Source organism: Corapipo altera, unplaced genomic scaffold, assembly GCF_003945725.1.
Source record: "Corapipo altera isolate COAL_440 unplaced genomic scaffold, ASM394572v1 0, whole genome shotgun sequence".
In the NCBI taxonomy this organism is placed as follows: Eukaryota; Metazoa; Chordata; class Aves; order Passeriformes; family Pipridae; genus Corapipo; species Corapipo altera.
The window spans coordinates 84,028,053-84,044,193 of NW_020884872.1; the positions used below are offsets into that span (position 1 = coordinate 84,028,053).

At 43.3% G+C, this 16,141-nt stretch overlaps 1 protein-coding gene across 5 annotated transcripts in view; it reads right to left on the bottom strand.

Moving 5' to 3' along the window:
* CCDC90B (coiled-coil domain containing 90B) overlaps nucleotides 1-8,014 on the bottom strand; it is an 11,010-nt gene extending 2,996 nt beyond the window's left edge. Inside the window, exons 1-7 of one of the 5 annotated variants that reach the window (XR_003530088.1) lie at nucleotides 7,879-8,014; nucleotides 6,405-6,524; nucleotides 3,644-3,747; nucleotides 1,540-1,641; nucleotides 852-893; nucleotides 702-773; nucleotides 562-619 (exon numbers count right to left, since the gene is read on the bottom strand). Coding sequence is in view for 4 of the 5 variants with exons in the window: in XM_027657810.1 (XP_027513611.1) it covers nucleotides 566-619; nucleotides 702-773; nucleotides 852-893; nucleotides 1,540-1,641; nucleotides 3,644-3,747; nucleotides 6,405-6,524; nucleotides 7,879-7,996 (612 nt within the window). In the remaining variant the exon portion in view is untranslated. The other 4 variants (XM_027657810.1, XM_027658015.1, XM_027658100.1 and 1 more) reach the window with 4 other exon arrangements.
* Nucleotides 8,015-16,141: the final 8,127 nt, after the last annotated feature.

Sequence of the window (16,141 nt, forward strand, 5' to 3'; positions counted from 1 at the left end):
GGCAACCTCTGCCAGTGCCTCACCACTCTCAAGATATAGACTGTCTGATATGCCAGTGCATCCTAAAGGAGACATTCTACAGCACACAGAACATTATTCCTACATTTTTGAAAAACAAAGGTTTAAGCATTCACAAGCCATATCCCAAAAAGGAAGGAGATGCTGAAGATGGGCCAAGTCCCTCTTCAGCCTCTTAGACTTTGGTGCCATCTAGCAGCTTTTGAGGACTTCCAGCCCTTGAAATGCTTGGCTGCAGGCACCTGGACCATCCCTCTGGTACAGCTCATCAGTTAACACTGGGAAGGGCAGCATGTCAGCACACATCCCACTTGTAACAGCCAGCAACAAGGTACTTGGGAAGTGAGGGAAAAGGCTTGCATGCCTCCCTCTGCTGACTGGTGTTCATCTCTAAGGCAAAAAACATCTGCAACAGCCATGAGTGATACAGCCCAGCCTCTTCTTTAACCACATCCAAAAACCTATTAACTTCCACGAAAGTTTGTACATAAAATGCAGTGTGTAACTGTATCCTGCTGACTATAAATCAGCTTTACTCAATACTTACTTTTTTATGAAACTCTGTAGTTGCTTCCATCAGTTTCTTCTCCTGATCTGTAAACTGTGGATGAAAGGTAAATTATAACTGTAGTAACAGAAACATGACACAGAACTGATAAGGGCATCTTCACAGACCAGCTTACCATATCTGTCACCCTGCTCCTCTCCAGGTTTATGTCTAGCTTGCTGTCAGCTCGGATTTTACCAGTTTCATTCTTTAAAAAAATAAAGATTATGAAAATAACTATTTACTTTCCCTAATAGGGACATGTAGGTACTTGCTATTTACTTACCATTAGTTGCTGTTTAACTTGATCTAATTCAATTTTCATTTTCTAAGTGCAGAGGAGAGAAAAAAAGAAAGATTTTACAAATTCAGGAAGCTGCTAACCAAATTAATCAGTCATGTAAGTGTTACCACTGCATGCATGCAATTATTCTTCCCTAATTTTTCTCCCAATGGGGCAATTTTTTCTTGATTAAATATCCTCAATACGGCGTTCAATTGTACAGCCACATATCATCTGCTGGCAATTTTGCTCAAAATAAAGAGATTATTTTCTAAAAATTATGATCTTGTTATTCAGAGACTAAAGACAGCAGAAAAAACCAAAATGCCATCAAGTAAAAGCAAAACGTATCTCAATTACCAGCTTAATTAAATTGTTGCAAACAAACGGCTGACTCCTCTCCCTGCAGTATATGTTTCATGGCCACAAACTACCAGAATTACCTTTAAATAAAATTACAGAAGATGATTGTAAGATCTGTAGATTTTTTTCTTTACAGAAAACCTGAGCAAGTCTTATGTGAAATATATTTTTATGTGATCTCAGAAGTTTTAATCTATAAACTTTTCAACTCTGATGGAAGTATCTAGAATTATTTTTACATTCATACTTTGTTCCACAAAAATGTACAACATGTAAGCCCCAACATATATTGGAATTAAACTGCTTAATGAAAAATATATATTAGTACCTCATTCTCTGCTCTCAAGTTTGCAAATTCACTTTTCTCCAGGATGACCATATCTTTCCGAATGGAGTCCAAATGTGCCATTATCTGCTGTAAAGTTATTTCCTTTGGAACAATAAAATATGCCACTGATTATGTTGCACACTTTCTGGCAAGTAAAGGAAGGATTTTTAGGTCTGAAATTATGAAATTAGTTACTCCAAAGCACAAAAGTGGGGAGTCTCTCCAACAAGGAAGTGACAGAAACAGAATTTTATAGTAGCAATTTGTTTGGAAGACTCAAGAGGTTTGCATTTTGTGCTCTTTCTTGCCTTTAATTAATGCACCAACTTTGAATTTAAGAAAAAAGGCCCGAAGTATTAGTCCAAGTAGTTATGAAGTGAAATATACCTGAAACTACAAGTTAGTCCTTCAGTGAATGTTCAGTAGCCTCAGAAATATTAATTTTTGGTTTGAATGCAGTTCCTAATAAGCACTTCCACTGCTTGCCCACAACCTGATCAAAAGCCCAGGTCTTACTGATACAAGTATCACACCATCCTCTCAGCAGTGAAGTCAGACACAGGTAAAAACACTGCTAAAAAAGCACTGAAAAAAGTCTTTGAGGGGTTTACCTAACAAGTTCAGAAATCAACTCCTATTTATAAACTATAGAGGAAAAAAACCTCCAGAAAATAAAGGAAGAAATGCAGTACTTTAGAACCTCGAAAGCAATAATACTCCTTCAGTCACCATAAGGAAGTTACCCTATTATTTATGGAAATGTCATAATGACAATGACATATCACTGTGGGATTCGTCTTTTAAAGCTGAGAGGTAGCAAAATAAAAAGCTCTCACTCAGACTACAAGCCAAGAGTATTTCTCAGATTTTACATAGAACTAAATTCATTAAAATATGCCCTGACCAAACTTCCACTGAAGTCTGACTACTTCATTGAACACAGTGAAATTGTTACAACTCCTGGGAAAACTTCAGCAGCATGGTTGGCCACAGCTATTGGAGTGTGGTTTGGTTTTGACCTGTGGCAGCTCTGCCTCCCTGACCTAGGCATAGTTTATGTGAAAGTACAGAGCCAGAACTGTCCCACCAGATGGGGTGGACAGAGCCACCTTGATTTAGGAGGCAGAGGTTTTAGCCACCTGGATGTAGTCTGTGCTGTGTCATGTGCCCTTGGGGACAGCGGGTGGGCTCTGCATGACTCAGGTGTTGGTATAAACCTGGTTGTTTGTGCTGGCCAGGTCAGCACCTTGGTCTGCACTCCAGCAAAGCACTGGGGTGTTTCCTTCACTGAGGTATTCCAAGTCCATGTCTGTGGACATACCTGGAGGCAGCAGGTCAGTTAAGTAGCATGGCTGGCTTTCCTGCTGACAGTAGAGGTGGTGAGGTTTTGCTTTAGCAAACTGACAAAATAAAAAGAACTTAGTTTTTCTTGTAGGGTAGACATCTGGGTGGGATAACAAAGCTCTGATGCACAGTGATAGCGTTAATAATTACTTGGGAAGGCTGTGCAAGCTGAAATCATGTGCCATTCTTCTTCAATTACTTAATGCAATTAGGCATCCACTGCTATTTTATTTAAACTGCTGAGCCTTTCTTCCAACAGATTTTTATCTTACTGGCATTTATTTCTAATAAAAGTTGTTTAAATTTTTTTCTTCCTCTAAATCTCAGAAGAAGACAAGAACTTCTGTCTCTTTACTTTTTTTTCCTTCAAAATGGAAACCTTTCTTTTTGGAAATCCTATTATACGCAAAGAAAGTCAGTAACCTAGATATAATTTGCATGGAATTGTGTCAGGCAGAAACATTGATTTTTATAGTGTAGTCAGTGTTGAGACTGAATATTTCAAGATGGGATGAGGCTCCTCGGTGTAAATGCAATGGAAGTTTTCCCAGGAATTGTAAAAACAACATTGTGTTCAACGAAGCAGCCAGACTTCAGCAGAAGCTAGGTCAGGGCATTTAACTACCATTTAAAATCCCAAGTGAAAATTAGGAAAACCTGGCACAGTGAGGTCTTTATAGTACTAACAAGAGGTGCTCACTTGTGCTTTAAACATTCAAGTACGAGCCATTACAGCTACACACCACAGATTGGTTTTCACCTGCTGAGCCTGTGTGACCATGTCCTTATAGACGGTGTCCAAGCTGACGTTTGACAGGGTTATTAGTGCTGACACGATGGTCTCCGCCTGCTCCTTCCCAAAGCCTAGAGGACAACAGAAGTATGACAAGTTAAGGTGCTATCAAAAATCTGGATGAAGAGCAAGAGCTACACGATAACCTGGGACACTCAAATGCCATACCTAACTACAGAGGGACATGGGAATTCACACAATTCCTGAAAACTGACAGCCAGGAGCCGGTCCCTGTGACTTTTAACAAGAAAAAACACAGACTGCAAAAATCTTAAGCATGTCAACTTTTAATATACTAATAGTCTATAGATGCAGCTGACAGAAAGATCAAATTTCTGTTCAAAGCTTAACTGTTCATGCATTATAAAAATAATAGCAAAACTTTACTTCATAATGAACTGCCACAGATTCTGTTAAAGCCAAATTTACCTTGAGCTACAAAGCATGCATCCTACAGAGTAATAACTGCAGGTAATTCTGCATGTACTGGAATTGTTCTGCACAGATATGAACACAAGCAAAACTGATTTTAAAACTGCTGCATCCATTGCTTGTACAATGAACTCAAACTGGGACTTTTGCTTTCTGATGATAAAAATTACACTTTGTCCATAGCTTGGCGCAATTTTGAAGTACTGTATGATGTGAATAGTAAAAAAAGAATAAATAAAAAAATCGCTCTCATCTGGTCAAGTGCTGAGAGCTTTTGCCCTGAAGGTTTATTTCCAGCAATCTCACTGATGTGTTTCAACTGGACCATTTTAAAAAATGGGTTCAATTAACATTTTGTTGAAAAAGACTTTCAAGGCAAATTATTTAGAGAACTATACCACTGCTCCCTTCTAAAATACTGGTACTGTCAAGCTGCACCATTGGTTTACATGACTAAAGAAGCAATGCATGCTTTATGACAGCTTCCTTCCACTAAGAGGTGTGATAGTATTGTTTCAGTTCCTCTAAATCTTCAGGGTTACTTAGGCTTTTGCCAATTCCTTATTTTACTCTTCCTCTATAGCAGGAACTGTTCGTGTTGCATGGATGTTTAGAAAATGTGGAAAAATTCCTATAAGCAAGAGAATGGAGCCTGAAAACTGTCTGCAGCAAGCTTGGGAAAAACTAAAATGCTTTCTCACTTTTGTGGTGTACAGGCTTCACCTATATTGCTCTGCCAGTGTGGTACTGAAATATTTGTAAAGTTATGGAACAAATTAAACTGAGTAACAACCAGCACCAGATAGACCTCACCCCGCAAGTCCCAAAGGAACGTGATGAAGAAATGGCTGAAATAGTCCTGGGTGGAAGTAATATTTCCTAGCCTACCTTGGTTACCCATGGACTGGGAAATAACAATGCCAGTTTTTAAAAGCAATTCTAGGGAGATGTAGGGAACTACAGGCTGTCAAGTCTGACAGGCATGAAAAAAATAAACAGTGTTAGCAGACTCTTACTAGTCTTTTAACTACTAACGCATATTATTATTAGACCCAAATAATGGAAAAAAATCCCAACCTCCAATTGTATGAAGTTCCAACCTCCAATTGTATTAAGTTTCTATTGTCACTTAGGATTTTAAAAGATGGTTGCTAGTCTAATGAAGACATCAGTTCAAGGCTTAGTAAGGACCAATAAAGCAAACCAAACTCTTAGGAATTACTAAGGAAAGGAACAGAGAACAAAACAGATGCAACTTTACATCACTGTTCAAATCTACAGGACATTCAATTGTCAAATAATGCCAGCAGCTCTGTTCCCTCCCCTGTGAAATGAAATGTGATAGAAGTCAAAATTATTAATGATAAGGACATTGAGAATGATCAAAAATATGGAAAAGCTATTGGTCAAGGAAAAATGCAATAAGCTAGGATTCTTCTGTTTGAAAAAGAACGATGGAGGAATATGACAGAAGTTTGCATAATCATGAGTGACATGGAAGATCAAATGTTCACTTCCTCTTCCCACAAAAGAGATGAGTGGGCAGCAAATTCACCTCACAGAAGCCAGATTCTGCATAAACAAAAGGAGTGGAAGCCTGAAATTCCATGAGAAAGAATGTTTTGGGTACTAATCAGTTTACAGTGGCTCAGGGACTGAATAAGCTTGTGAAAAGATTTCCAGCAAAGGTTACTAAAACTCACACCTGACCCAAATTCCAGGGTGACAGCAACTGGAGGCTTAGAAAGTAAAAGGGGATGCATCACAGATATCTACCCTGTTTTAACACCTCTCTGCAGGCACTGACTCACAGCTGCTGTCAGGAGAGAGAACCCAGGGCTAGATGGACCTTTCACCTAACTTCAGCCAGTCACACTCACAATATGAAAGTGCAGGCATTAAGAATGTATCACAGCACTGTGCTGCTGAGAATATTTCTAGTTAGACAAAAAACCCTTAAATTACTATTAGCAGGCACATAGCAGGAACTTCTATTAAAGCTTCCTTTTTGCTCTAAAACAGTCTTTAATTGTTATTTACTTTACATTTGTTAAATGAATTATGTTCCTCAGCTGGAAGACACTACATAAACTTGCCTAATGAGGCAAATGTAATGAGGTAAATGTAATGTATCAGATCCTCAGGTGAGATGCCTCTCCTTCACCAGCTTCCTAGACAGGCTGCCAAATATTTTATACCACTGAGTACCGGTACTCTGGGAAAACTGATAGCACTCAAAGTTATGGTATTTAAAACTAAAAGTTTTCCTTTGAATTACTAATCAGATATCACTTACCATGGGTTTCCAGATCCTGCACTAAAGCATGGGTATCAAAAGTTACCTTCCTTTGCTCCAGGGGAGTGATATCAACTCTTCTGACATCATATGACTTCCTAATGAACGTGGCAGCAAAACCTGGAAGTAACAAAACATGCCTAAAACTTAACTTGATTGGTTTATCATGCAATACACTAATTTTAACTTATTTCATCATAGAAAAGCTGCATGGATGTTGCAACAAAAGGCTGGGTTACAGCACACACCAGAAACCATCAGTCCCTTTTCCACAGGAAATCTATACCAACTAGGACTCGTATATCAGTGATAAGTGTGTCCATGTAACTGTGCAATGGACAAGCATCCTGAGACAACAGAAATGAACCCACCACAGCCAATTGTTTTATAATATTTGGAAAACATCCCTTAAATAATTTTCTTATTTTTAAAACATTCAGTGAGTTAATGCAATTAGGCATTCATTGCTATTTTATTTAAACTGCTGAGCCTTAATTCCAACAGATTTTTATCCTATCATGGAATGGCTTGGGTTGGAAGGGGCCTTAAAGACCATCTAATTCCAACCCCCTGCCATGGGCAGAGACACCTTCCACTAGACCAGGTTGCTCAGAGCCCCATTCAACCTGGCCTTGAACACTTCCAGGGATGGGGCATTCACAACTTTCTCTGGGCAACCTGTGCCAGTGCCTCATCACCCTCACAGTAAAGAATTTCTTCCTAATATCCAATCTAAATCTCTCATTTTCACAGAATTCCTCAATCACTTTCTTTTTACATTTTCTTCTATCACTATCCTTTCCAGCAAGGATGTGAAGATAAAGCTACAGATTTTTTTATTTTTTAGAAATCTATGCAAATGTAACTTTCAGAATGGGTCTATTGGTTCATCAGGAAAGTAACTAGGCAACAAAGCTATATGATGCCTGCACCTAATATCTTAAAAATGGATATTAAAGATCCTCTCTGTTTATTGAGTGCCTTCCCAGAAGATGTTTCACCACTTCTATTTCTATTTCAAGTATATCTTTCTCTGCACTTTATCTTTGTGGGGTTTGAATATTACAGATTGTGTTCTAATAGATTCTTTGTTCTCTAAGCAGCCCTTTTACTTCTAAATCCATGCTTATTCGAACCTTACACACTGCTGGCTGCCTGCCTTGAACAAAACTTTGTTCTGAACCTTATCTACTGATCTACTGAAAAGCTTTATACCACTTAAACAACAGGGAAGTTACATTGTGCCACTACCAGATAAATCAAGTCATGTGCTACCTTACGTGCGCTCTAAAGAATTGGCTCTAACTAAACCAGTCACAGCCCACGAATTAATGTCTGTATTTAGAGTTAAGATGCACTGAATACTACAAACAATGAAAAACAATTCCAAGCATTCTTTTTCACAGAGCGCGGGGGCTGCCCCCGTGCCTGGGGGCTGCCAGCGGGCCGAGCACGGCGCTGCGGCGCCTCTCACCTCTGCGAGGAGCTGGGGGCAGCCGTGCTGGGATCGGGATCGGGACAGGGATGTGGAGCAGGCCGGCCAAGGCGCGGATCGGGGCGCCGACCCCGGCACCACTCCCGCCACCCCTCATGGCGCCCCCACCCACCGCTTCCGCCACCACTTCCGGTCAGGCCGCGGGGCATGCTGGGCACTGTAGTCCACAGCCGCGCGGCAGCGCCCCCACGCGGGCGGGAGGAGCGGCCGCGCCGTGTCCGCCCTGCGGTGGCGTCACCGCGCGGGCGTGTTGGGTGCGCGGGGAGGTGACCTTAAAGATCATGTGGTTCCACCTCCTTCCACCATAGGAAGGGACACCTTCCACTAGACCGGGTTGCTCAAAGCCCCATCCAACCTGGCCTTGAGCAATTCCAGGGATGGGGCATACACAGCTTCTCTGTGGAACCTGTGCCAGTGCCTCACCACACTCACAATGAAGAATTTCTTCTAATATCTCATCTAAACCTACCTTCTTTCAGTTTAGAACCATTACCCTTTGTCCTGTCACTATATGCTGGTATAAAATATCCTTCTCCTTCCTTTTTATAGGCCACCTTAAGATGCTGTAGGGCTGCAGTGAGGTTCCCCCTAACCCTTCTCCAGGTGGAATGCCCCCAGCTCTCCCAGCCTGTCTCCATAGCAGAGATGCTCTAGTCCTCTCACCATCTTTGTGGCCTCCTCTGGACTGGCTCCAGCAGGTCCATGTGTTTCCTATGCCAAGGTCCCCAAAGCTGGATTCAGCACTCCAGGTGAGCGCAGTGTAGAGAGGCAGAATCCCCTCCCTTGACCTGCTGCCCATGCTGCTTTTGTTGCAGCCCGGTTGGCTGCCTGGGCTGAGCGCATGTTGCTGGGTCATGTCCAGCTTTTTATCCATGAGAACCCCCAAGTCCTTCACCATACAGCTGCTCTTGTTGAGTTCCTCTCCCAGTCTTTACTCGTGCCTGGGATTGTTCCCACCCAGGTGCAGCACCTTGTACTTGGACTTGTTGAACTTCATGAAGATCTCGTGGGCCCGTGAGTCAACATCTGCTGTGTTGCCAAGATACAGATACTAGAAAAAAACCCCAACGATAGCAACCAAAAGGTGTCACTAAGGGAGAAGAGCCTCAGATCTGCACCCTCTCTGCAGGAATGTATTGTTCAACACCAACAGTGGCACACGCAGGCTCGAGATGGCAATTGCTCCTTGAGCAGCACACAGTCCTTTCCCTCCACAAAGGCTTCCCTGGCAGGACAGAGAGGTTGAGTGCCCCAGGGTGCTGATTTTCTACTTCAGACAGACAACAAAATGGCAAACTGGGTGTTTGGAAGTTGCAATTTCTGTCAGCCAGAACCAACAGCTGAACTCGGTCCGTTTTAGTAATATAGAGAGCTGATCTGGAGTTCAGAATGACTGCCCCAGCTTGCCGTAGGAGGGCAGCAGCCTACAGCCAGACGGGCTGAGGATAGGACTGTCTATTTTGATCAGCTCACCCTTCCTCTCTGTTTTATTATTGTTATTTGTACAAACACGGTGGATGATAGCTATTGCTATGTCCTCAGCCGGCCATCCTGCACCTTTAGCATGCACACAAGTCACACATGTCTATATTGTCAGTCCAGTTGTCCATATGAGGGCTGCAACAGGGATTATTTCATGTAGTCATACTCTGCAAAGATACTGTATGGAAGAAGACCTCCTCTCAAGCAGGTGAAAACAGGGACAGCAAGTGGATGTAGATCCCTGTAGGAATAGATATATTTCTGGAAGAATATGTAACGGAAAGTTAGAACTCATTTGCTAGGAAGCCTTTCTTCCGGGGTAGTGGCTCCTTCTCAAAGGCAGTTTCAGTGCTTTCCTCCCACCTCTGCGTAGCAAGAGAAGTTTTCAGCCTTGCTCTCTGGTATGCAGAGAGATAATATATTTGCAGATGTGTACAAGGCCTCTTTGGGCCAGAGAGAGTGGGGAAGGAGAGAGAGAAGACACAAAAAGCCTTGGAGGAGGAGGGGCATTGCCTTTTGCCCCTGAAGGTCCGATGAGCTGCATTGTAAAAAAGTGGTCCTTGCATCTGAAATAAACCTTTTTTTTAATCCTTCCACTGCCTTAGCATTCTTGGAAAGAATACCTGCATATGTTTTACCTTACAATCTCCAATTTTTGACAGTGTTGAAACCCATGAGGTGGTTGGAAAGAGGGAAAATAATGAGACAATATGACTGATTTTTCAACCTTCCGTCCCTGTTTTTCATGCAGAATATATTACTGGCTATCTGGCATCCTTCATGGGAGGTCCCTGCTGACTTCAGGATACAGACCAAAATTTTAGTATTGTCGATGGTGATGGAGCTATCCAGTCATCGGTATGTGGGGCTGGAAAGGGCTGTGTATCTTAGAGTCCACTCTTGCAAACAATGAGCACACATACCTCCTGTTTTCTCCCTGTTTTCTTTGAGATCTTTCCCAGCCGAGGGCTGATTTTCCAACTGAGTCACTAGCAAGTTCCTTTCTTGACTGTAAGTGAGCCAAAGATGATCAAAGCTAGGTATCCTCTGAACTACATTTAGAAATGTAATCTGCTGCTGGATTTTCAGGGATGTTGAATACCGAATTCCCTTTCTGTCTGGTGTCTTGTTTCTGCATGTTTCTGAGGCTCCCACCCTAGAAGAGGCCAGGGCTATGGTAACCTCTATATTGGCCATGTTAGTGAGCACAGGGCCCTGAATTCAGCCCTTGCAAACCTTTTCTGGGGTCTGTGACCTGTGTCAAACACAGTACAGCTATAGCAAAGCAAGATGCTATTTTAATCTCTACAAACAAAACAGAGTATAGGAGAACAAGAAGTTTAAAATGGTAGAAGTGTCCAAGTGGTTGTTTACATGCCTTAAGTTGTGCCCCTGTCAAAGCTGGGGCTAATGCACAGAGGCCTCATATAGTTTTATTTCCATGGATGTCAGGCAGAATCCAGCCCTTGTCAGTCCATTCTCGGCTGTCAGCATTTTGTCAGTCCCTGGTGGTCAGATACTGGTCACACAGCTTTTGTTGAATTCTGGAAGCATCACATTCTCTGCTAAAACATAGTTCCACTATTGTGTTTTCATAGACAGTGTCTCTGGCACTCTTTCTGGTCATTTCAGTAGCTTTGTAACAGTCCAGCTACTAAATGTGCCAGCATGGAAAGGGTTAGTCAAGGAGACAGGGAGCTTTGGTAGCCGTGACTGCTGATGCTTGTGTCCATGAGTCCTTCAGTCCTTCAGGACTCCACCCCAGTTCTGAAACTGGAGAAAGGAAACATCATACCACCACCAAGTCTTGCAGCACCACTGAGCCTTGGGGGAAAGAGGTCAGATGGGAACTTCAAAGAAGATTGCCTTCATCCATTGTAAAATCTCTGCTGGGACCCGACCTGTGGAATTTACCATGATACAAAGAGCTCAGCACAAGTCCCTCATCCTTTCCCAGCTCATCCTCTACCTGGTTGGGACCATCCATCTGCTGTCCCTGCCCCAAAGTACACCTGCACACACCTGATCTCAGCCCTGTTCTTCTACACCTCATGGGATAAGAGGGGAGTGTTGCTAGGGACTGTGGCATGGGAAGCAGAAGTGGCTCTGATCCTTCCCTCACCACATTGCTGAAACAAAGCCAAAATGCAAGATATGGCTTGGGAGGCAAAGGTGAGCGAGGCCCAACAGCCTAGAGTGGAACAGAAGACAGCTGATGTCTAGAAGAAAGTTGCTATTAATCATAGGATTGTTCTCTAATAATTTCAGCATTGGTTGGGATTGTATATATTTAGGAACATGAGACCTCCACAATGTCTCTTTTCCTATTGCTACTCAGGGCAACGTGTCATACTCTGACTCTTCTGTGTTACGAAGCTGGGCTATACCACTGCTGGCTGCTCAGTGGGCTGTTGTACTTCAGCACTATGCTAGCAAACATCTGTCAGGATTTTACTCTCATTTGCCAGAGGTACCTTGCAGGCAGTAGGTTGTTACCAGCAGCTCTCCATAGTTGCTTAAGGTCTTTATGGAAAACCCAGAGGAAAAGGGCTGGTGCATTCCACTCAGTTTTAAACAGACTGGAGCTTGGGATCTTAACTGTGCTTCAGAAATATATTGGGATAAAGAGCAGGGAGCCAGTGAACAATTCCAGTGCAGATCAACAACAATAATAAAATAGATTCTATATTCCTTAGACAAAGGGATTCACTGAGCCATGCATTCTGGAAACCTTTCTTCCTTCTGAGGTACCTATCACAGTTTGCTTTCCAGCTAGATAAGTACATTTGGAGCAAATTAGATTACCTTTCAAATAAACATGCAAGGTGGGGCACAGGAGCCTGGGGTAGGATAGGTCAGTGCTCTGCATGATTAATTTGTTTACATCAGGCCCAGATAAATCTTACGAAATTAAATTTAGATGGAGTATGGGCTGTGAACACACTGACTTTGAAGCTGTGGTTGACATTATATTGATTTTCATCCTTGTCAGCGTCTTGAATAACATTGAGACCCCAGTGGGAAGGAAAAATAGAAGACTGAAATAAAATGTGTGATGTATTTGATTAAGTCTTGTCTAAGCCAATGAAGTGGCTGCAGTCAATGGAACCATGCTGTCTTGTATTAGCAGAAGCTATTACTTGTTCTGTGTAATCCTGTAGTACTGAGAAGCCGAAATCCTCTGTCAGCATCTCATGCTTGTGAAATCTCAATTTGTAGATTCTGTGTGCAGATGAAGGAAATAAATTTCTAGCGTGGAAATTAGTTAGGGAAAGAAGGCTTCGGTGCTGAGTTGCCTGATGCTCCTCTTGTCCATCTTTCTGAATTACTCTCTGTCTGCCCTTCATTGAACTGCCATTTACCACCTGTGCCATAGCTCTTGTGGTGAGATTCATCCCTTGATCATGAGTCCATCTATGTGTTGCAACTTTCCCTAGATGTCCTGATAGGCTCACCAAGCTACAGATAACTCACCCTGACATTCCCAGTCTAGATCACTCCAGAAATCCAGATAAATTCTACTCCCTTGGAATCTGATGATGTAGGGTATATTGTGCATCAATGTCCACCAAAGCCTTCTACTTCTGTGGATTGCGTGTGCCAGGCCATCAAATCCAAACTGTCCAGTTTGCCCCTTTTCTCTGCCTGGCCAGAGACAGAGACCCTCTATTCCTGGTTGGGGTATTCACTCTCTGAGTCCTGTGGGCTCAGACCAGAAGTTCCTCCACCAAGACCAGGAGAAGTGTTCTCAGCTCTTCTGCATTTTCTTCCACTATCTTGCTGGTAACTGGAGTGTCAGCCTTCTTGGATGTGTGGTTTGTAGCAGTGGTCTTGCTTGCAGTTTGTGTATGTGGGCTTCTAGTTTTGAGTTGGGCACATTGTCCCGCTTCTTCATGTCCTGCTCCTGGTTGTGCAGGAGGAACCAAAGGCTGGCGTGATAGGCCCTGGCTCCCCCTTTCCCTCTGGCAGGATGAAGCTGACTCTGTGGGGCATCCTTGACAGCCAAGATATAGACTCATGGTCAGGGGGAGGAGGGGAGGTTCTCTTTGAACCCCTGGAGCCGTTGGAATAGTCACTCCACAATTTGTGGTTTTGTGGTTCAGAGTCCGGCCAGTGCATCAGCCCCATGGTGTTGGCATATGACACTGGTGAGTTATGTACCACCTTCTGCACATGCACTGGGTGCAGTCCCACCACCTCTACTTCCCTCAAGCATTTCATGCCTTTTTCAGTGGTTGTCCACTTGCCCAGGTAGTGTACCAGGTCATCCTTGAGGGAGTAACTGGCTTTCATTGTCAAGAGGAACCATGTCCAAAGGCTATGGGTTCCACTTCCCTTTGTCAATCCCAGTGTCAATACCTAGGAATCCCAGCTGCCTGGCTTGATTGCTAAATCCTAAAAGAAGACCCCAGTATCCCAAAATTGAAGCAAACAGACTGCAATCTGCTGACCTGGCTTGTGACCATAATTTTTCCACAGATCTTGCATCTCCTTTAGAACTTTGGGGTTTAGGGCCTGAGTGATTTCCTTCTCCTTGGTGACTTTGCCATGTTCTCATCCTGCCTCCTCTGAAGGTACTGGGCAGAGGCTCAGTAGGCACAGAAAAAGACCCAAAACATTGCCAGAAGTCATGAGTCTCATTGGGTTAGGCAAGGTGCCTTCCTTCGAGTGGTGTGACAGTTGAACAGGCTTATATGCCTGTTCAAGTGTAAAGTAGCAGGCTACTGAAGGTGATAACTGCTCTAGGTCCTTGCCCAAATCCTCCCACAAACCCTACCACCACTGAATGGTCACCTTGGTGCATATTTCTTTGTCACCTCACCAACAAGTTGTTTACTCTTATGCCAGGACCAAGCCAGGTTCCACACACCCAACAAGCCAACAGTGTAGAGAACTTGATCAAACAGCAGGCATGTGTCCATCCCAGAGGAGCAGAGGGAGGTGTAATCTCTAACACTTCCTGCAAGGTAGCTCACACAGTACAAGAAGAGCATCAATGCCAGGGCCGTACGCCAGCCCTGGCACACGGCCATTGCTCTTTTTTCAAAAGGTGTTCAGGCACAGTGGAGTAAAGTGATAAGCACCACAGCAAACAGCAGAAGCAGCCCCGGACTCTAACATACTGTAAAGCATGCAAGCTCCATGACTAACACAGGACCCTGCAGTTAACAACTCTAACTGTTTATAGCCTGTTTAAATCAACACATGCTCTGCTTGAAAAAGACTGCTGTGGGTTGACCCTGGTTAACAGCCAGACACCTACCCAGTTGCTCACTCACTCCCCTCTCCTGTGGGATGGGGAGAAAACAGAAAGAAGGTGATGAGACTTGTGGTGGTTTAATTGGGAGAGCAAAAGCTGCATGTGCAGGCAAAGTGAAAAAAAGGAATTTATCACTACTTCCCATTGATGGGCAGATGTTTTGCCACTTCTTGGCAAGGACGATCTCAGCTTTCATTGGGAGGACAAAAACCATAACCACAAATGTAGCATCATAGAATGACTTGTGTTGGAAGAGACCTTAAAGGTCATCTAGTTCCAACCACCCTGCTATGGGCAGGAACACCTTCCAGTAGACCAGGTTGCTCAGAGCCCTATCCAACCTGGCCTTGTACACCTCTAGGGATGAGGCATCCTCAGCTTCTCTGTGCAACCTGTTCCAGTGCCTCAACACCTTCACAGTGAAGATTGTCTTCTTAACATGACCCCTTCTTACTCCTTTCCCTGAGCTTTTGTTGCTGAGCATTATGCCACATGATAGGGAATATCCCTCTTTTCAGCTGGAGTCAACTGTCCTGGCTGCGTCCCCTCTTAGCCCCTTGCCAATCCCCAGAACAACTTGCTGGGTAGGGTGGGCAGAGGAGGAAAGAGTGAAAAACAGAGAGTCTTGATGCAGTGTAAGCTCTGTTCAGCAACAGTCAAAACATTGATGTATTATCAACATTGTTTCAGCCACAGCTCCAAAGCATAAGGTCCATATGGACTATTAGAAAGAAAGGTAACTCTATCCCAGCCAGACCCAGTATACCTGTCTAGCGAAGATCCTGAAGGAGCCAGATATACCAGAGAAGCTGGCACACCTTCATAAACAAGTTCATGAAATTCACTCTGATCTTATTTACAAGTTATTATGGAAACAGGTCTCCTGAAGTTACTCAGAAATTCTACTGGAGTCCAGAATACTTTGCCTTGGATTACACAGTGTGGTTTTAGTGTTTTGAGACCACGTAGACATTGATGCATTTCCACATAGGCACGAACAGCACCCACTTAACTCCAGCATTCTGTGTCATGGGAACAACTTGCAGACCATTGTTTTCACAGATCTTCTTGCTTGAATAGGTTATACCAGGACTAAGAGCTTTTCACAAAGTGGGCAAGTGTTTACAAGCCTGGAAACAGAGGAAATATATTTCTTTGCAAGTTTATATAAATCCATCTGGGACCTTAAAAAATTTAACAGATGAGCTTCAAAAAGGTACTCTGCTTACTTCAATACAAGTGGAGACGTGGAGACATCTCCACTTAGAGCTCCCTCACACGCAGAGTACAGTCATCCTGGACTGGCAAAGTTGTGTCAAGGGAGACATGTCACTGTAGCAGCTGCTCATTTTTAGATGCTCATTTCATCCATCTGCCCTGCAACCCATTGTGCTGTTAACTACATTTGCCTGTAAGGACATTTGTCTTCTCAGCGATGCTGTAATGGTTAGACACGCTACAGCCAACTGCTAAATGCCACAGACCTTCAGAAATGACTGC